This window comes from Anarhichas minor, unplaced genomic scaffold, assembly GCF_050575085.1.
Source record: "Anarhichas minor isolate MPS153535 unplaced genomic scaffold, ASM5057508v1 ptg000004l, whole genome shotgun sequence".
NCBI lineage: Eukaryota > Metazoa > Chordata > Actinopteri > Perciformes > Anarhichadidae > Anarhichas > Anarhichas minor.
This window is the reverse complement of record NW_027466450.1, coordinates 12684446-12706606: the sequence shown is the minus strand read 5'-3', so window position 1 is coordinate 12706606 and position 22161 is coordinate 12684446. Positions and strand designations below refer to the sequence as shown.

Sequence of the window (22161 nt, the reverse complement as noted above, 5' to 3'; positions counted from 1 at the left end):
GCAAGCAGCAACTGGTAAGGGAGGGTCTACATTTGACCACAGTCTTATCTGGTCTGGGTATATCTTAAGGTTTCTAACAAAGCATTCAGGCTATGTGCAGTCAGAAGCAATCGCTGTAATCGCTGTAATTAGAATATGGAGCCCAACTATTCCAATGATGGGTCTCTTTTGTTGTTTTTTCAGTCAATGTGGAAAGAATAAAAGCTTCTGCACACATTGTCCACATCAGATTTGACATTTAATAGCTGAACTTTCTGTCAAAGACCATCTTTAAAGCATGAGAAACAGCTGTTCCCAGACTACATCCTCTTTTATACCAGAATATTCCCCAATAAAAGGGCAACAACCAGTTATAAAGCTGTGTCAAATAAAGTATTCATTTTCTTCTGTTATATATTTTTCACGTTCCAATTGTATAAAATATGGAAAATAAAAAATCTACATTTTTAAGACTCAATTGAAAAAATAACTAACTGGATGTGTGGAGTTTGAGATATATAAGTATTTACTTGGCAAGAAAGATCAACGACTGGGTTATGTTAAGGAAAATGTAGGACTCAGTGATGATGGGCTTGAGCCACAGGGCGCTTTCACAAGCCAGCATTAAGTCCGTTTTAATCAAACTTTGTTGTGGTTCAACCCCTTGTTGTGGTTTAACCCCTTGTTGTGGTTTAACCCCTTGTTGTGGTTTAACCCCTTGTACGGCTTGTTTGTGCAGTTGTGAAAGCAGCCCTCTGATATGGACCAAAGCAACTGGTCTGAGACAGCTTGTGGTCTCCTTTTCCAAGTACAAACTTCTGCAGAAGTCCCATGTTTGCTTGACATCTGGGCAGAAGACAACATACAAAAGTCCATGAAAATAGTGACCTTAATTACAAAGTTATTTAAGATAGACGCGCATAACTAAATCTCTGCCTTCAAAAGGCATAAGGAACAGCAAGATATCAAATGTTTTACGGTTCTATATCTGGACATGATGCAGCATGTTGTTTTTTATGACCATTTTTCCTGATTCCTTTGTGGCTAAAAGATCAACAATAGTGTAATCTTCAATGAGGAAGCTGTTATTCTTGTAACCTGTTCAAAATAACTCATGGACAAACTAATGATAATCACGAGAATATACTGTAGGTGTTCCCATAGGAAGAAAACGAATGACTCTGAAGTAACCCATAATATGCTAGCATACAGTAACTAACGGATGCATCATCATTAGCATGCTCACGAGTGATAAAATAAACATGAAATGGTTCTCTTACCAAATACACTGCTTTCATGTATTTTATTATTTATCACATTAAAGCCCCTTTCAATATTATGGTCTTTCATTATTGTCTTACAAATATTAAGTTATCCACAAAAATAAAATAACTTAGATAATAACCATATTAAAACATAAAAATACATACATACATACATTACATTTATGACATGAAACAAATGCATATTGCTGATATCTCCCAGAGTTTTCCTGGACACAGTTCTGTATGTGCAAACTACTTATCAGAATCAAAATAATCCGTTGTACTGGAAACACAATTCCAGATTTTTTTTCATCCGCTTTCAACACAGAAACATATTTGCCTGAAATAAATTACACCGTCTGATAAGGAGCCTCACTCATACACTTTTCTTGAGACCAAATATGATCTTCGAAATGTGCATAGACAGGAATCATCTTTGTTTTTTATATACTTTGACATAGACATCAGAAAATCCCTATTTTCACACATGGATGAAGTGTGTAGAAGGTGAGTGTAGCTATATCACAAGAAGCTTACAGTGTCGCACACAGTACATTACATCACAAAACAGGAAACACTTTGATTGATGGCAGCTTAGGATGTTTATAGTGTGAGGAACCGAAGCCTGTTCATGTGCGCTCAGTTTCCTGAGGCACTTTAACTTTATTGATTGTATTTGTGCAGCATCATTCAGTTCTATTTACAACGCTGTTAAGATCATGCTGAAGATGAAAACGCTACTTGTTAAATGAAAGTCTATTGTGCATTGTACTCTTGACAGTCCTCTTACATTACACACCACACACAACACAGACAACACATGGAACGTTTTTTGTTAGATCTCAAGGAAGGACAATATATCTGTGCTACGAGGCTAACCTTATTGTGCATAGAGTTAGTGCTTGTACTTACTCTGTTGGAAGCTGATTTGTGTGGATTTTATTTCAACACCCTCTATTAGAGGGAAGGAAATGGTTTCAGTTTTAAGGGTCTTATATGAGGAATCGTACCAGTCATGGGACTTGTGTGAATGCATTTTTCTTGAAGGGTGTCATCACTGTAAGCAGAGTTACACATTATGCATACAACATAGTAACATTGACTGATACATCTAGAGTGTCAGTTGAGGCAGACAATCCGCTGCTGTATTTTTTGGTGTAACATGATAGTTGCTCTAAACATTGAAACTTCTGAACTGCCCTTGAACAAGGCACTAAATCCTTAAGTGCTCCAGGTGTGTTGTGCTGTCAAATCCTGTGCATTGTGAATCCTGATGTGTGAAAAGGTCTATAGTTGTCTCAGCCTTTCCACTTTGTATACTGCTGGTGCTATGAAGCGTTATTATTTTCTTTCTGCATGCAATCTACTGCTTACTCTCAACTTCCTCTTTGCTCACCTGAATATTACGCAGCTGTATGTCAACATATGCTGATGACGCAACAATATTTTGTTGTTTTTTGAGCCCAGATTTCAGATTCAGAGCTTTCAGATAGTTAAACGATATAACTATGTTCCTTTATCGCAAGGGGAAGACATCCAAGCTCTCTGAGTTGTGGCAGCTTTAGACAAACCCTGCATGTGCACACTCTTAACCAACATGCACATCTATCTCTCAGCTTGCTCAATCGCTTCACACTCTGTCCTCGCTCTTCTGGAAAACAGCAGTCCACCGCGAAAAGGTATGGGGCACATATATTACAGTCATATTCCCCTTTCAAATTAATAGTCTTGATTTTCAAAAGGGTCTCTTTTTCTTTGTTTTCTTTCGTGTGTACAGTCTTTTAGTGTGTTTCTTCATTTACAGACACTGACCCACTCTGTTATCCTGCATTCTTCGCACACCACATAGCAGCACCAATGAAACTTGCAGTTGCAGCGTTCGCTCCGCGTCTGCTGCAGGATGTTGTGGCCTCTCCCGCAGCACAGACTCTCACAGTTGTCCATGCCGGGGCTGGTCTTGTTGCAGATCCGACCCTGCGTTCCTGTCGAGTCCGACCCCAGGTCCCGCTCGCAGAAATCTGGGGACTTTTCAAAGTAGACCAGTTCGTTGACGCTTGGCCGCCGCCGATGTGAATGGTGGTTGTGATTGTGGTGGTTGTTCTGATGATGGTGGTGGTGGTGGTTGTGGTGGTTGTGATGGTTGTGGTGGTTGTGGTGGTTGTTGTTGTGATTGGAGTGGTCGAGCTGTCCGGTGTTTCGGTTGTGAGCCTTGATGAGCGTGGCGATGTGGAAGCGCTCTTTGAGGATTGAGCCCACCACCCGGAACTCTGGGGTGACCTGCCAGCAGGTTTTCAGCTGGCAGCTCCCCGACGTCCCGTGGCACTTGCATTTCCTTCTCATGTGGTCGAGCACCACCTGCGAAAAAACACAGATGGAGACAGACAAAAAAGAGAGAGTGGGATGGAGTGAGGAAGTGAGCAGAGGCGAGGATGTAGAGGAGGGGGATGGAGGAGGTGAGAAGAAAGAAAAGGAGAAGGATTAATGGCTTCCTTGATTACTTGCTACCTTTGAAGTTTAATATATACAGGCTGTTGCAGACTGCATGTCATAATTCAAACTTGATTTTTTTTGGGGGGAATTTGTTTGTTCTTTTAAGCACTCCACAGTATAGTGAATGACACATAGTTCCCTGAAGGAATATTGGTCCCGCATTTAACAAGCCAGGTGGTCTGACTCTGAGCCTGTTGGCAAACATACTGATATCAAATAACACCGACGGATGCAGGCATTTCCCAAACAGACAGTAGTGTCATTATTCATTTTTTGGCATCAAATAATGACTCTGCATGACACACATGTAGTGGCACATTGGAGCACTAAAGTATTTCTATTATTATATTTTCACTTATAGTTTTAATGCTGTATACATAACAGAGTGGTTCATCAAACTGCTTTTGCTATAGGCCCTGTTCTAGCAAAGTACTACAAAGGTCTAAAAAGATGTTGCGGATGTCTATATAAAAAACTAAACTGAAGTAAACTTTATTATCATCGTCATTAAACATTGCAAATATATATGAAATGTAGCCTCTGCATTTAACCCATCCCCAGACAATTGGGAGCAGTGGGCTGCTGAGGAACTCCCGGGGAACGATTCAAGGTTCTGTGTCTAGTATATATGAATAAATGAACCAGCATGAAAACAAAATATTCAATCAGAGCAAGATGACCACTGCAATACCTATCCAGTACACACACACACACACACACACACACAGGTACATCCCACATGGCTTGAATCCTGTCCATCCCGATGATATTTCCTCAAGGCCATGTGTATGTATTTATGTGTGCGTGTGTGTGTGTGTGTGTCTGCGTATGCTTGTCAGTCATCACCTGTTCTAAACTTTAAGATCCAATTACCAACAGGAACACTCAGGCCACCCAGAGTACTGACAGATGCTGCTGCTGTTGCCACCCCTATCAACACACACACACGCATACACACACACACACACATGCTGGACACTTGCATAGTTCAACACATGTGCTAGCAATAATGCTAATCTCCACACACACACACACGCACACACAAAACATGACTGTCACCCACACGCTCTCTATCATCCGCCAAGAATGAGACAGAGATGGCGAACCACAGTTGTGACCAATTTAAAGAGATGAGTACAGGAGTGTAGTCTTTGTGTCTGTGTACGTGTAAGCATGAAACCTCTACCGTATGTTCATGCTTGTGTGTGATACTTCCTGTATGTGCCTACGGTTGAACGTATGTGTGTGTGCAGGAATAATCCTGTAGTCTCCTCTTGCTTTTCCTTCAGAACATGAAACTCCAGGATGCGGATCAAACGGATTATTTCCCTTGTTAAGAAATCAGATAGTCCAACCCCCTTCCGTTATTAAACTAGGATCTCATCCATTAGATAAGCAGCAGTAGGAACGGAAGGATAGAGGGAAAAATAGTGATGGGAGAGATCTATGATATATATCTATTGAGTGTGACAATCCTGTTCCCCACTTCTATAAATTCAGGGTCAATTCGGGGCGGCTGCCAAAAATCAGGTACTTCACTAGTCCTACTTCTTTTTGCTAGAACAAGTTGTTGAGGGCTTGCGTGCTCTGAGGCTCCATTGCATGCTGTGCTGTGGGTTCCCAATTGAGCAAACCATGCAGAGTAAAAACGAAAAAGGAAACATTAATCATGTTTCCTTGTTCTGGAGCATGGATGAGTGGAGAGGTGGATGAGAGAATGAAACAGTGATAAATAGAGCTACTTGACTCATCTGTTTGGAATGAAGAATGAAAAAAGAGAAGCAAAAAAACACTTTTGTTTGTCACAAAGTTGATCAGTCGCAGTCCAAAAGAAAAGTTATAAAATATAATTAAAATACAAAAAAATGAAAGGCAGGGTAAATGTGTTCATAGAGTTTGGGTTAGATTATTTAAACAAAAAAAAGATAGGATTATGTTACTATCACTCATCAAATCTGCCAGTAATGTTGTAAGAAAATGAATTGATTGGAACATTGCTGCTGCAGCTTTAAATCATTCCAGTGTTGTGTTATAACAATTACACGAAATAATACAAAATCTTTTCAAGAAGCATGCATTTTGGATAAACATGGGTCTACTGTTATTGGGAGTGTTGACAACATTTAAAGAAGCTGTGCTCCGTGGTGAGGAGAGGCTGTACGACTTTATAGTAAACAACATTATAACAGCTCAAACAGCACTTGCACTGAGTTCAGATTGCAGCGTTTGGTTCAGTTTCTAGGGCAGAGGCAACCCCAGAATCACAAACGCGCTGGCCTTAAACACACAGCAAAGTCTGTAATCATAAAACTCTCCAACCCACTTAAACCTTAAAGGGACCAACTGACCTAAGTCATAATTGCATCCACATTGCTTTGAAGGTACATTCACACAGCAGAATAGGGGTTTCAAAGGACAGTAAAACAACAGAAAAAGCAGACAAGTAAAGTGTTATTTCTAATGACATTCTGTCATATTTTGGGAGGGGAAAAAATAAAAAGCCACATTTTTCTGGGAGATTATGGACCACAGCAGCATGACTTTTTTATTTTATTTTTATGTGTATCGGAGTAGAGAAAAAGTTTCCTCGGGGTTTCCTGGAAGCAACATATGGAAATGTTCTCACTAAAACAGTGATGCCTCCAGTAGTAGGCTGCAGCATGTCTGACTTCTGTACCTAATGTTTACAATGAATTGCAGCAAAATGAAATCGACCCTCCTCTGAACAGTGATTGTCCAACCATAGCCTAGAAAGCCTTTGGATTTGTCCACATGGAATAGATTCAACAGCTTGCAGATCTAACGTAACATTAAATTGTTAGCGCGTAAGGCTACCTAGTTTCACTAGTAGCCTGTAGCAACAGAGCGTTATTTCCAAGTCCAAGCAGCATATCATTCACAAAATACATTTTTTGGAGCTACAGGTAGTGTAACAACAGTAACAATAGACAACTAAGACATCTACTGTACTGTATAATGATAATAATAATACATATTTCCCCACTGTGTGTACACTGGTTTAGCCAACCTTAGCAGCTCTATTGTGTTCTTTATTGGATATGGGGAAGTTTGCACTAACAGCAACCACAAATACAAACAGGTAGATATTAGTGGCAGATACTGTAACTAGGCCTAAGGGGTGCAGGTTTTAGAATAACTAATGTAATGCCTTATGTGGAAATAAATGGATAATGCTGCATCCTAAAACTTTGCTTTATTCTATAAGACACAACCTGTTACCGATTGGCGAGGCCTGCAAGAACTTTCTAGACATAATACCACAGCATTTAAAAATTTACATAATTCAGCATCAAAGGAATAACATCTGTGAGTTCTGTTTTAGGGTGGATTCATTCGGTAAACACACAAGGCATGCTGCACACCCTGTCCTCTGACTTGGCAGAGCTTAATACAAGTTTGCAGGCTCCGAAAACCTCATCAAAAGAAAATAACTCTGGGTGACAAGTACGTCAAATATTCTTTTCACGTGTAGTTGAAAGGCAAAGAGGTACAATCCAAATCCTCAACAGGTAATAAACAGGAAATATGGAAGCTCTCTGCTCTTGCCATATTAAAAGTGGTCTGTCAGTATGACATGTGAAGTGCTGATCCATCTGACAAAAGAGCTGCGAAACACTAGTTGAGTATGTTTTGTACAAGAGGAGAAAAAGAAAAACATTAACAAATGAGCACCTGATTTATCTTAATCTATTGGAAATGATATATTACATTTTAAATGTGTTTTCAGTGTCAAAATAATTGAAAGCTCAAATGCATGACATTGTTTTTGATCTAATAACTTAGAAATGAATTGGAGAAGTGAGCTTAGATCATTCATTCAGGGTTAGAAGATGAGAGTCACAAAAAACATATGTTTTTTAGTCTTTACTGATTTAACATAATGAAATACCTATCACTCTTCAAATAGTTTTATAGATGATTAGGTGAAATGTTTGGGATTTTCTGTTTCCTTCCTGTTCCTTCCCATCTGTACCTGGGGGCTATGTCTGACCGTTCCTTGGTCTGTGTTTACGGTATCTAACTTGACTGGAGCAGAAAAAGGGGAAGATCTTTAGAATTACCTCTGAGGACACTAGGGCTGGCGGAGGGGCTGGGTGGAGCTGAAGGGGGGTGTACAGTATATGTGGAGGTAAAGGGAGGGGAGAGGGAGAGAGAGAGGAAAAGATCACGACAGGGGGAGGAGGTGATCTTGGGTGATTTCTTTGCTCTCCCTACACCGCCTGATCCACAAACGCTGTTTGTGTGTGTGAGGGTCTGCGTGAGCAGAACAAATCGCCTGTCCGTCTAGCTGACACTCTATCGAGGCTCAGTCATCATGCCCTGCTGCTGTTAGCGATATCACATTGTAATCAGCAATCCAATCTAACCTGTCATCAGCTGTGATTGTCTGGGCAGTGTGACACGGAAATATATACCAATATCGTATGTCTCACACAACTTGATAAAGCAAGACGAAGCAATAAAAAGCCTGCTTGAAACGAACACTTTTCATAACACACTATCAGCTATGTGATGCATGTTCATGTAAAGTTTGAGAAGAATGAAATAGGTTACCATGTCAAACAAGGAAAAGAGCTAATGTTTTAAAGATAAAACAAGTGACAATGATACAGTATATGTCCCACTGCAGTCCTTTGGCTTACATTGCACATACACTGAGGGATGTAATTGCTTCAAAGTCAATGGCGGTCGGACCACAGTTAGAAACAAACATCTGGCACGTTTTAATTGGCTTAGAGAGTAAGACAGAGGCTTCTATAAAACAACCCCAGACAGAGATCAAATACAACATGTTGGTGGCAGATTAGGACAGCAGGCTACATATTACAGTAGACCGGGGAAAAGTGCAGCACACTGGATTTAGAGAGCAGACTACCGTGCAATGAAGAGGAGCGGACAAAGTAAACCAAAGATCAGAGCTGGTGTCAGGCCTGGGTACCACAATCTGATGCTTTGGCTTCACTAGAGAGGAAGAATCAAAAGCCATAAAACAAGAGCAGAGAAAGAAAGGGTGACCGAGCCAGAATTAAACCACAATAGTTTCAATTATTTGACAACTAGGACAACTGTACTCTCACACATTGTCCTGTCTTTGTGTGTTTGTTTTTGTCTTACGACATGATGAAGTCGCAGGTCACGTTGTAGCCAATCAACACCATTTTCTGCTTTTTTTTGTCTCATGTTAAATGAATACAAAAGTGCAGTATGTGTCAATGAACCATTTTGCACACGTTTAACACATTCCCTGTAGCAAAAGTGAATATTTATGAAGCAAATTTTCTGGAGCTGGACCAAATATCAAGATTTGGTTATGTCAATACTGGCTCAGTAGTAATGAAGGGTGACTTAAAGCATAGTTTATTTTCTTTGTCGAGGGAAAGTCCTGTAGCAAAATACACAAAACACCACCAATCTTTGATGGAGGGAGGAAACAGCCAGTGAAGAATTGAGCAATTTGCTCTCTCTCTGTGCTTGTACCAACAATAATGCGGAACACCACACCAGAAATATTCCTTGCTGTCAAATATGTGATCCCATCCTTGTATAATCTTTCAATCTGTTTTAAAAAAAAAAGGCAACATAAGAAGTCTATAAAACTGTGTTATTTAGTGTAAAATGCTTTAATTTTGTTCTCAATTTTAATCCAAATTGATAATCAAAACTTCTTGCATTATAAGACTTACTAAGTAAATATTCACCATGTTGTCATAACCAGCTGCACTGTACCAGTACATGTATAATATATGTCTTATTCCCTGTTTTGTTGGGCGCATTGAATTTAATCGTTGGCCAATCCGTGTGTCATCACCACGAACCGCTTTTTGGGAAAATCCTAATCTAATGTCTTTGTGTCCCACAGTCGACCCTTCCTGCTGATAAACAGGCATGCTGCCTTGTGTTTCTTCAGTTCAAAGACAATCTGCTAAATGGTCTTTAAAGCCAAGCAGAGAGCCACGGCGATATCAAAGCACACAAACAAATCCCACAGCAGCACATTAAGCCCAGACATCACTTTAAACAAATCAAACGCCTTGCTTCAAAAGAACAGTTAAGCGTACGCAGACAAATACACACGCACACATGCAAACACAATGCCATGCAATTACTGAGCAAAAGCATATCTACAGTATACAGTGAGGACTACATTATAATGTCTCTGTTTGTGTCTGTGTGTGTGTGTAGTAGTATTTACTCACTGTTAATTGCACACAATGTCCACAGCTCTTACTTAGAGACTCTTGTAAAATGTTATTACCAGCATAAGCACTTCCACCTGCTGAGCTTTTACTACGAAGCATTTTTGTCCGTGTATATATTTACGTGTGAGTGTGTGAGAGGCATGTACATATGCACATGATTGTATGTGTGTGTGTGTGTGTTGGTGTGTGTACAGTGCGGGATGGGTCAGAGCAAATGCTCTGCCGCTGTACTGTCAGGACGCTGGAATGTACTGCACACCACGGATGATATGAAATGGCCTCTGAAGAGCACAGGACCAAGGGCGAACTAATGTTGCTATTTTTGATCAAACACACTTTTCTTTTCGTGTGGGTTCTGAGTCAATGATTTTACGTGAATGGGCTCTGCAGAGCTGTTTGTCATCGCTCAAGGGTTAAATTAGGCATAAAAGGATCCTTGGAGTCATACTATTGCTGGTTTGGCTCAAGAGGGGGGTGCTGCTCTCGATTCATTATGGTTTAAATCACTTCTATATATATTCAATGCTCTGGTGAAGCAATGCTGTGCCTTGACTCACAGAAAAGGTCTTCAATTGCCTGAAACATCAGCTTCTTATAGATAATAGTGAAAAGGGGGATACCATATTTCCTTACTCCCCTGAAGTCAGGCCCTGATGGTGAATTGTAATTACCAGACCACGCTTGCCAGTAACATGGCAGACTGTTGCAGAGACAGCACTGTCTCCACCTGCCTAATGTACAGACAGGATTCAACAGAACCTCTGCACGGCTCTAAGCTGTACAACATGAACACAGGAAAGCGTGCCAAGCGTTTGTTTTGAGGTGTGCTCACTAAACGATGGAGTAGAACGCTCAGGAAAGGAAGAGAAAAAAAATATCTTGGCAATCAAATTTACTGCTCCGGTTAAGTGTTGCCATGTTACAAGCAGCCACTTCAAACATGTAGTCAGGCCTTTAAAACCTTATTAACTACTGAACAGTAGTTTATTTTGGTTCACTGCAACATGGAGGGCTGAACTGCGCATCTGCGAATTCAGACTTCTTGAAAACTATCAATTCATATTCATAAGACGCCATAAATACTAGGTTAGCAAAGTTGTTGGGAGGGGATTTATCTAACAATGTAGATGTATGAAATGTATTTAAATATGTATATATATATATATTTTCTTTTTTTCAAATGTTAACAAGCAGCTGGTAAAGTTTGAACATCACCTATTTATGGCGTTAGTGATATGCTGACATCATATGTGAATAAACCTGCCCTCCGCATTAATATCTTGCGCCTCCTTAGTGCTCAGTATTATTTCTGTAATCAGCCCTGCTGGAGAGAAGTTGGAGGAGGTAGAGCGGCAGTGGGGGAAGAGAGGAGGGAAGGAAGGGCGAATCTCTTTCTACTTTCCGCCCCGGTGTTTGAAGTCTAAAATCTTTTGCAGGGTTTTAAACATCTGTTTCCAAACTGCCAGCAGCCACTAATTAGGGCTAAAAACAAGACGGAACGTCGTGAGAACCCTGGGGTGGGCATGAGGCGACATGCACACCCCACTAAAAAACCACCGCATTCCTCTGCCTAAAGACTACTTCTCTGAAAAGGGGGAGTGGGGCAGGGGATGGAGGGGAGGAGCGGGGCGGAGGGAGGGGAGGTGGTGGTAGTGTCGGGTCGGTGGGAGGAAAGAGATACGGGAAGGGTAGGCATTATTTTGAAGTCCCACCTGTCAGTGTTTTTTGTTTGATTCTAGGGGTCGTCTGTGTGGGTGTGTGTGTGTGTGTGTGTGTGTCTCTGTGTGTGTGTGTGTGTGTGTTCCAAGCTCCAAGTTTTTTTCTTTCCATAGCATTTGCAGTCATCAAGGTGCATGGCATTTTAAAGTTTAAAAGCTCTGCAATGACTCATTCTAAATGTGTTCTGTGTCTCTCCCTTATCTTCTTCGTCCTTCAGTGCCTTCTTTCTTTATGATACTCTTTCTCCTCTCTTCCCTCTTTATATAGAGGAACTACCTCTGTACATTACACCTATTCAAGCACTGATCTCCAGCCTGTGTTGAGGTGTAACAAGCCAGCCCTTTAAGCATCTCCACGTAAACACTCATTTGATACTGATTTGATATTGTACTGAAAGCTCACATCGTCCCCTCCTTGTATACCTCTATTGTGAACAACATCCATTAAGCTTATTTTGTAACTTCAACAGCACAGTGGGGAGTCTCCTCTATGTCCTGTCCTTTTTAACCTGTGGATTAAAATAAGGCAAAGTAGTGCCAGTTTTAATTCGTTTTTTTAATTAGTTTTCTTTGAGCCACTGTTTGTCTTTTCAAAGTTCAAAAGTGTGTGATTACATATTCAGAATTGCCTCAGGTCACTCCACCTGCCAAATGGTGTAACTGGATTGCTTTGATAAACTTGTTTTTAATGTTACATGATTTACTGCAGTTTGGCTTTAAATGTCATCGGGTTCTTAAAAATGTCCCATATAATAAAGTACAGCACCCAAATTAACTTCTTTGTCGCTTCCGGTAACATCTACAGGTAAAGTTGGCTTTTCTTTCAATTGACAACACATCCCTCTGTCTTTTGTATTTCATATTGCAGGCATTAAGCCATTATACTACCATACAGTCTCAGCCAAAACAGAAGAGAAGCATCAGCTTCATTTTGACTCTCTGCAATATCCAAATTATTCGGTGAATTTTTCAAAATGCAGTATACAGATCTCTGTAATCTTCACTTTTCAAATGTAATTGAGGTTATGCCTATCATATACGAATGTGAGGCTAATAGGCTAATTGGTGTCTGTGTCTTCGTGTCTTAGTAAAAGGGTATTATGTAAAGTCAGCAGTCAGTGACGATGATATATGACCATCTCCGCATGCCATTGTAAAACTAAGGTCTTGCGTTTTGAGGGGCAGCATTTACAGCGAGTGAAGGTTGGTGTTTAACCCATTATTTTGCATTATTCACATGTTAGTGACTCAATTCCACACTTACGCACAAGAACAGAGGTTTCAAACGCTCAAGGGCATTTTGACAGGATACACTGCCTCAAAAGGGCAAGCTAACAAGCAAAGACAAACCTGTTTTAGATGTGGAACAGTTTGTAAGTTTGCCTTCATCCATCAATTATTGGCAAGAATGTGGCCTCAATATGTAGAGTAAACACAACATACATGAGGCCACACTGTGACCCTGCCTGTTACCACGTTTCTTAACCTTACTACATCCACACAAAATGACAAGGTCCCAAAAGACAAATTACCCTCTTTCCTTGGCTCATGAACTCATTACTACTCATGTCATATCAGCCCCCCATCCAAAGTTTATACTTCCAAGTCCACAGCACTGACTGGAATTTAAGTCACCAGCTCTACATCTATAACTATTTCTACCATCACAGCTGCTGCAGGGAGGCCAGTCAAGTTCGGCTGACGCGCTCCACATTTGTTGTCCACAGTGTTTTGTCTGCATAATCAAGGAAACCAGAAGTAAACTGATGGAGAGATACAGGCCCAAATTACTCAAGAGGAAACGGGGAACAATGAGCAATTTACGGTCGCTTCTTGTCTCTGTTCCACCACAGCGCTGCTGTGTCATCAAGGCTTATCACTGTCATTTACATCTCTTTTCTCCCATTGCCCAAGGCAGAAACCTCTATAGGGATGTGTTATTATCATCTTCTAACCTAAAATTATTTGAATAGTTACATAAAGCACAGCAGGGTTGGGGTCAACCTAATTTAACCTCGTCAATTTTAAATGTAATGCAGGCCTACACAAGTTGATTTGTGGTGACATAATGGTAATATCTGAATATTGTTTTTGCACAAACTACCTTCTCACACTGGATTATTTTCAATTTAAAGGAGCCCTTAAGTGATTTGGTTTCATTAACTTGTGTCATTTAACTGTCACAATTACAACAGCAAAGGCTTGACCTTCAGTCCCAGGTATATGGGTCAAGCTCCAAAAAGACCTGATCCTACAATTGCAATAATGCAGCTGGATTGCATCTTTCATTAAACCTTCCCTGCATAGAATTCCCAAAATCTTCGGAGAAACACATGCACACAAACAGCCACATCCTCTCACCATCCCCTCCCAACTCACCTGTCTCCCAACTCTATTATTGTGCAGCCTCATGCGGGCATGGATGTCCTTGTAGGTTTCGCGGGCATCCAAGAAGTCCCTCGAGAACTTCTCACCGAATTCCACATCGGGACTGCAGCCGCCCCACTCCCAGGAGTCCTGGGGTCCCGGCAGGTCGGCGGGGAAGTGCTCCATGACGCCGTGTACCATACCCTTCCCCCGATGGATGGCCTCCAGTTGCAAGCGGTGCAGTTTGATGCGAAAGGCCTCCTCGTCCCCACGACGTTTCTCGTCACAGCTGCACGCCTTTAGTTTGCCCATGGAGCAAGCATTGGCCACGGCGTGCACGACGCCTGCTGCTGCGATGGCATACGCAAAAGCACTCTCTCTGAAACCTGTGGGGGGGAAAGGACAGGACAGTGGTGTTATAGTGGTGTTATGCCTCATGTGGAAGTAGAGGGTTATAAGAACTGTCACAGTCAGGAATCCGAGTTTGGGAAAGGAAAGTCTGGGATATTTTGTCGAAGAGAACGTGTTGAAACACAAGACATGTTTTCAGTTAAAATGGTTACCAAGAGGAAGATGGAATTTAAACTCACTTAACTGAGACTGTGCTTCAATGCAAGGTTCAGAATGACACAAGAAACACACGCAAATATAATGTATTCAACTATGTGATATGTTTCTTTTAAGAAGCCGCTGTAGAGGCTTAAAATGTTGTTTTAAACAAAATTGAGTTTATGTAAAATGTCAACAAATTTTCAATAACCTGCAGGCACAAAATACCAGTGTGAGTGTGTCATGAACCTGTCAGGTGAAATGAGAGGATTACCAAGTCGATGAAGGATGAAATTTGATAACAATCCAAATCCAGATTACTAAGGCGCTGTTTACAAGTGCTTTTTAGTCGTGTCACATTTTCTATTTTTAACTGAAACGGCATCAGAAATAGCAACAAAACTATTTAATTTTAAAGTTCTGTTGTAAAACTGCTGGATACAACTTTCAGATGCAAAGTGATTTTCCTAGCACTAAAACTCAGTTCAACAACAGCTAAATGAGCGAGACAAAGACATTTTTTACTTCTGTTAGCAACATCTGTCCCATTTGTGAGTTCGCACGCTTTGTTTCATACACATTCAGTAATGCCGTCGTAAAAGAGCTTCCTCTATTTCGATAAAGATACACAAAATAGTTTATTCACACGTTTACACTATATGCACATATGCCAAGACTCATAAAACCTGGGGAAACATCTGGGACAATAGCAATTAAGTGTTCCAAACACTTGCGTACTTTGTCTCTGTGGGCCATCTGAACATTAACAGACCCCCACCACTCCCATCAGAGGACTCACAGAGGACTAAGACACAGTACAAAGCTGTGTCTCCTTCTTATGTACAAGATATGTGGCAATGCAATTTATTGCTGTCTACCAAGATTAACTAACTCAATTAATCTGTTGTGCTGCACCACTAAACATTTCCGCTGGCTCCCTCAGTCCAGCTTTCTCCAACTATTATCGATGCACTTTTGAAAGATCTTTTCTATTCTCTTCTTCTCTGACTGAGAAGCATCTGATGATCTCAGATAATTGTATTTTTTTGTAATTCAATATCTTAAAATGAAGGTTTGGGATCAAACTATGTGTTACTCTACGTGCATGTGTTTAGGTTAGAGAGGCTGATTATGCCACACCGCAGCTTTTGCCTTGTAATCACTTCCATGGCTTAGACGGACCACTGCTGGAAGAGGAGGTGGTTAAATGGCTGTGTCCATATAATCTCTCCATACGACGTGCGACTGCTTTTGCCTTAACGGTTAAACACATCCCTTTCTCCTGGACAGCAAGTCTAACTTGCACGCGGCACATGTAATGAGTTCAACTCCACCACAACTGATCTGTAATTCCAAAGACTAATGTTACAGTGCTCTTCTCTTACACACACGCACTGGCAATACAAACAAACATACTGTACACATTCATCCTCCATGTTAATATATTTCTGGAACAAAGAAAAAAACTTTTTCAAATTGTGGAATCCATGAATATTGAAGAATGAAGTGCGAAAACAGCGCTTGCACTCGTACACTCTCCAGTGTTTGTTGTTAGATCTCATCTTACTGCCTGTAAGCATGGTGCCCTCAGGTTCTATAAAAGCAGCCCCACTGGCAGTTACTTACTTGTGTATGGAAACTTGTAAAGAAAACATGAAAAGAAACCACTTAGGGGTTTATAGCACAAATCAAAAATGATTCAGGCTGCTTGTTGGAGTCGAATAAAAGGCTATTAACTGGAACTTACCCTTTTAGCACTGTTTGATGTGTTTCCTTATTTGTATATTGAAGTAAACTTCATAATATTTTGAGGTATGATGTAAAGTTTGACACGTTCGCTGTCATGCTGGACTTGTTTGTCTTTCTTGACACTGGGCACATACAAAGTCGGAGGCAGCGCAATTACGAGTAAACGAGAAATTCATCCACGGAGCAAGTGACAGTCTGTAGTTCTCCCATACAACTGTACTGTGGGTTTGCAAGTACTAGCAACACAGTGTAAAAAAAGACAGAAACCAAAGCCCTTTTATTTGAATGGGGCCAGTCGGTCAATACAGGGGGCTGTGGCAAAACAACGCAGGGTCGTCCGTGAAAAAAGTTGAAAAGGCTCAACTCAATGTAATTTGGCAAGGCGTCGCATTAACCTGCAGGCCTTAAACAAGCCCCCCACCAAGGCAGCCTTCTGCGCTGTTTTAATGTCGGGCTGTTTCAACGCAGGGATGTTTTCAGTCTGAAGCACTGAATAACAACTTGGACTTGTGAGCCGAAAGTGAGCCGACCAGATGCCGGTTGATTTTCAGCTAGCAAGGAAGCTGATTCTGATCCTCATTTCAACAAGCTGGCAACATTACCCACAGTGTCTCCAGCTGCACACAAACTGCATTACTTTACACGCTATATACACAACACTTTTAGGTTGATATGACGACAGTGTTAGCAAAAATGTCCTTATTAACATATACAGCATATATGGAGCAACATTAGCATTCACTTAGAGTCATATTTATGTCCACCTGATGAATGTAAATCCAATATTCACTCTCCTTTTAGCTCAGTTTTTGGTCTCCACCGACTCTTGAGGGAAATATCTGGCTCTTTGGAGGCTATATGCCCACTATGTTCACAAGCTATTGTCGCTAACTTTGTCTGTAGTGTGTCTTGTCTTGTATGCTAACCCTATCCCTAACCCACAGTGGGTTTATTAAAGCTTTGTTTGCTAAAAACAGATTCATAGTCATAGTCGAGTAGACATTTGATCGGTCGTTATGATAAAAGAATATTATTATTATAGCAGGTTTAAAGTTCAACGTGTGATTAGGGGCAATTATGAATTTGATTTTATATCAGCAAAAAAAAAAGAAGATGCACACACACTCACACTAACACATAGATAATTTGACAAACTAACTCACAATCTGCCCCCATCCACCCTAACACCTATACTCGCACAAGGTGGGGGAAGTGAAAGGGTTGGCACTTAGGCACATCCTTATACATAGAAAGCCTGTTTTAGCTCTTGCCCTGCTCTGAGTCGGGCTCTGCAACCCAGGCCCCCGGAAGACTGGGAACAAATCAATCCAACAAATAATTTATCGGCTGCGACACGCCCGGCTGAACTGATGGTTGAGAAAGTGACAAAATGAATTAAAGATTCAAAGGGAACTGTCACTTTGTGTTACAGAAACCGACTAAACAGGTTTATGCTTCTGCCGCGGAGAGTTGGGAAAGTGCTGAGAGCAAATTCACAAGCACTTGCACTGGCAAGGGAAGTAAAAGCATTAGGAGCAGCCCAGCGAGGGAGGACACAGACACAGTGACAGAGAAAAAGAGGGAGAAAGACAGAGAGAGATTCTCCTATTTCTGTCTATCCATGATTTGCCCGACGTCCTCTTTAACCTAGTTTTCGATGCAAGCTAAACAGGAATGAACACGAGCCCATAAAAGTTATCAGAATCAATCAGCAGCAAGATACGTGGCAGAGCCAGAGAGGATCAGAGCAGCATCTGATGTAGTAAAGCTTAGACACCAAATAAACATTGAGATACGGAGCCCCTGATAGACAACTCCAACACTTTGCAACTAATCAGAAGATTTGAGAAAGTTCTGTAAGAATATTGGAACAGGCGATGTTCCAATTCCCCAAATATTTCATTTGTATCTCATTCTACAGGAAAGGTTTTGTTTTATAGTGTAAAAATAGATGCATTTGTTGCTATAGTATATTATTTAAAAAGCAAAATACCAGTTTGGTATACTTTGCCTTTCCTATATTTTGTTTGTGGGTAGTTACATTTAAAATATGTGTTATTCTCCACAGTTCCATTTTATTCATGTCTGCAACTCTGTGTCAATGACAGCACTGCCTCTTTGCAGCTGCACGCAACAATGGCTGCAGCACGCTAACTTACATCCATTTCTTATAGCTTCTGTGGAGATTTTGTGAACGCATCAACTTGTAACAGATGAATCATCCAATTAAAGAGGTTGTTTATGTCAGTGGTTTAGAGTTTCTGCGCCCGAGGCAAACCAGGGATGCCAGACAACCAGCAACTGCCTGTACTAATAATGACAAACAGCCATCCAATGAGTCAGTGAGGAGTGAAAGTAGGACCAGAGGTGTGTGAGCAAACTGTAGTTATAGTTAATAAGTTTTTTTTCTACAATACACAGAGATGACAGGGAATAAAGTCCTTAGTGAGGGTTATAAAACGTAGGCTTCATGATTGTATTTGCACACAGATTAAATTAACGCAACACCCCTCCAGGTAATATCTGACACATTTAATCAGTTCGGGGTTTTTTTTATGATGGGGAATTCCATCAACAATCTAGTGACATACTTCACTTTTTTATACTTGGCATACTTTTTTTTATACTCTAAAAACTCCAAATGTAAATTAACAAATAGATTTCGTCGTGCCAAAGCCAATGCACTGCAATGCAATACATTAATATAAAATGCAAAAAGCGCCATTAGAGCACTGTGATGCACTTCATCTCAACATGTCAGGGTCTTTTCAGTGAAAATTAATTTGCTAACATAGAGCCTTATTTGTCAGTCATTATTAAAGATTTGGATCTATAAATAACTCAGCTTCGAGCACTATCTTGTTCCTCATGTGGCCATATTGAAAACAAACTCAAGACTCAACTATCAACTATTGTGCGCTGTTCATCCATCCAGGTGCTCTGGCTATTAAGAAACCGATGCCTTTTCCAGTCAATAACCCGAATGAGTCCATCTGAAGAGCGTCCCAACTGAAGAGATCCTCTTTCATCCTTTGTGGCTTACTCTCAAAGCTCCAAGCTCTACAAACCGTCATAGAAAAGTGATCTGCATGATGTTTGGTAATCTTGAGGTGACTAACTGCTTTTGATGTTACTTGTTCTTTTGTACTATCTATTGAGTAGATACAGTAAAGGGTAGAAAGTATAGATACCAGTCTGCTAGTCACTAGAAATAACTTCACAATTTAGAGGACATCATACTTGTAAGATAACATTCAATAATTGCATGATGAGTGTGTTTGGAGAATAATATTACACCAATGCTTGTTTAGGACGTGTATTTTTGTGGAAACTAATCTTTCTAAGCCCATCCTTTCAAGGTGTTCTATCAAAGTGTGTTTGAGGATGAAACCACAGCCCGTTTGAAGAATAAACTTTTGAACTGTACTTCATTGTTGTTTTTTTCAACAGGCACTTTGAGTTGACATCCCGCCCCCATTGCCGTAAAGATGTCTCTTAATTTTTCTCAAATGAGACTTGTGCATTTTATAACTTTTAAAATCGACATCATCTTGCTTTCCAAGTGCTGCGATTCAAATGTTTGATGGAAGAGATACAAAAATGGTTACAAGAAAAGCAGACTGTGAACTGAAACGTGACCATAAAACTGACCTCTTTTAAAGACGATGCTGTCGTAGGGTATTTTGTTCCTAGTCTCCAGGCTGGAGCAGTTCCAGCGGTGTCCTCTGAACTGGTGCTGGCACTCGTGGATGGCAATCTGGATTCCCTGGATCGCTGAAGCTGTCACGTCAGGGTTCCTCATGCACACCTCCAGCTGGCGCCGCGTCAAACCTGGCAGTGTGAGACACACCGTGTTGGCATTCAGGATCGGGTCGATGTTGGGAAGCTTCAGACCCAAGATTTCATTGGAGTCTACCCTGCATGGAGCACACAGGCCAGGTTATTGACAAGACAAAAGTTCAACTAATACATCTTTTGCTTGCTCACAAAAGTGTACTTGGGACAAGTAGGGTTTCTGTTGGTCCTTGGGTGCCACAGCAGTCAGTTCCCACAGTACCAAACAGTCGCCCTGACTTGATGGTACCCAGTGTAAAACCTCAATATTACACATACTGTGGGTTGATCAACACTTGCTGGTGTTTGAAATGTACTCATATATCTATGTATTTGTTTTTCAGATTGATTCACTTTATGATCATGCAAAGTTGTCAGCAATATAAAAAGAGAGCTAAGACTATGACATGCGGTTGAAATGCCTACGCTGAAAGCTGCAACGCACTGTACTTTGTGTCAATTTAGGCCACATTCAGGTTTTGTATCCTGATCTTCACTTTGATGCTGTGCATGAGTTGAAGTGGGGAGTGAGGAAACAGTATCCACTCGTTGGCATGTATCCAATATTTCTAGTAAGAGTTTTAGATACACAGCAGGGAAAAAGCAATTTACCCCTCGTACTGTAAAAGCACCTCAGGAAATCAGTTGACAAGCAAATGCAATGGCTTTGTAGCTGCGATGTGTGTCTCTGTAGTCAACTGTCTGCTGCTTCTGTTGGAGATCAATCATGTGAACAACAGTAATTCAGCTGACAGAGGTCAAAGCCCTTTTCTACTTCACAGAGAAACAGTAAGAGCAGTAACAAGGAAAACACAGGCTGCGCTAATGATGGCTTGAGAGCTGAAAGGTGCCCAGCTTTGTCTTTTCATTATCATTACAAGTAAAACACAGGTTGTGTGTCACAGTGTTTGTATGATTGAGACACACAAATCAAGACCATGTATGGCGGTGGGCACACACGCAGACATCCACATCTGTGTGCACACATGCTTGCACAGCCAGACATGCACACACAAATACCCAGGTGTAGGGAGGAGTGTACGGTGACACACACAGAGGCACTCACACAGCTGTAGAAACTTTTCTTTCCAGAGTTTCTTCAACATGTGTAACTGCAAGTTTCCTTTCTGTGAGCCTCTTTAACAAAAGAAAAAAAATATTTAAAAATCTTTCTGACTGAAAAAAGCAACCAGTAGTTTTGGAGTATAATTACAAGCTAAAGCAAAACATGTCGTGACATCAAATGTTGCTCATTTGCATATAGTGGTGCCTTATTTTCTAGGTGGCATTGTGTCAATTTCAGTTTTTGTTCCTACCTGTTGTGTTTTGAGAGTAGACCTGTTTCAACAACTATCTTTGCAAAGGGCAACTGTTTAATGATTGGCAACATTGTTCGGGAATGAGTGGTGCCTGGGAGGCAGGCAATTGGTGTAACCTTGTAAAAAATAGACAAATGTTTCCTTCTTTAGTTTATGTTTTTATATATTGGCCAAGATAGTGAGGGTAATTAACATTTTGCTTTGAGAAGGAAAGCTGACATTAATGTTGTTTCAATACATCATTATTTAATTCACAGAAACTAATAAATGAGGCTATGATGAAAATAGATACCTAGATACATAAATACAGTTGTTAAACCCATTTTCATGAAATAAAAAAAAAACAGAGATGCCTTTTAGTGTAATAAACCAACACAGGGATTAACTTTTGTTTTTGTGCGAATTTATTCCTTATTAAACTCAACTCACCTTTTATCCAAGAGACAGATAACCACCAAGATGCACGTTATTCTGAGGATCGAGTGTTCCATTTTGTTCCTCGTACTTTTGAAAATAAATAAGATGGAAAAAAGTTTTCAAAATAAAGAGACAAGAGTTTAAAGTCCAGTATTCCGCCTTAAACTTTAGGGAGGACGAAAGAGAAGAGCGGGGTCAGGTCAGGTCCGGTTCAACGTTGGCGATGGACTTGACAGCTCCGACGACGTCCAGA

General features: G+C 40.7%; 1 protein-coding gene across 1 annotated transcript; it reads right to left on the bottom strand.

The window, feature by feature from the left end:
* Positions 1-3038: 3038 nt before the first annotated feature.
* On the bottom strand, positions 3039-21982 carry wnt10a (wingless-type MMTV integration site family, member 10a). Its single transcript, XM_076104103.1, has 4 exons — positions 21921-21982; positions 19990-20255; positions 14053-14426; positions 3039-3599 (listed from the first exon to the last, which is right to left on the bottom strand). The coding sequence occupies exons 1-4, from the start codon at positions 21980-21982 to the stop codon at positions 3039-3041; spliced, it is 1263 nt and encodes a 420-aa protein (XP_075960218.1).
* Between the last annotated feature and the right edge of the window lie 179 nt (positions 21983-22161).

Bases quoted from the DNA above. Each gene is read 5' to 3' on its own strand.
- wnt10a (XM_076104103.1), bottom strand. From the start codon at position 21,982: ATGGAACACTCGATCCTCAGAATAACGTGCATCTTGGTGGTTATCTGT. The intron at 20,256-21,920 runs GTGAGTTGAGTT...TGCTCCATGCAG, and splicing joins ATCTGTCTCTTGGATAAAAG to GGTAGACTCCAATGAAATCT. The intron at 14,427-19,989 runs GTCAGTTTTATG...TCCCCCCCACAG, and splicing joins CAGCATCGTCTTTAAAAGAG to GTTTCAGAGAGAGTGCTTTT.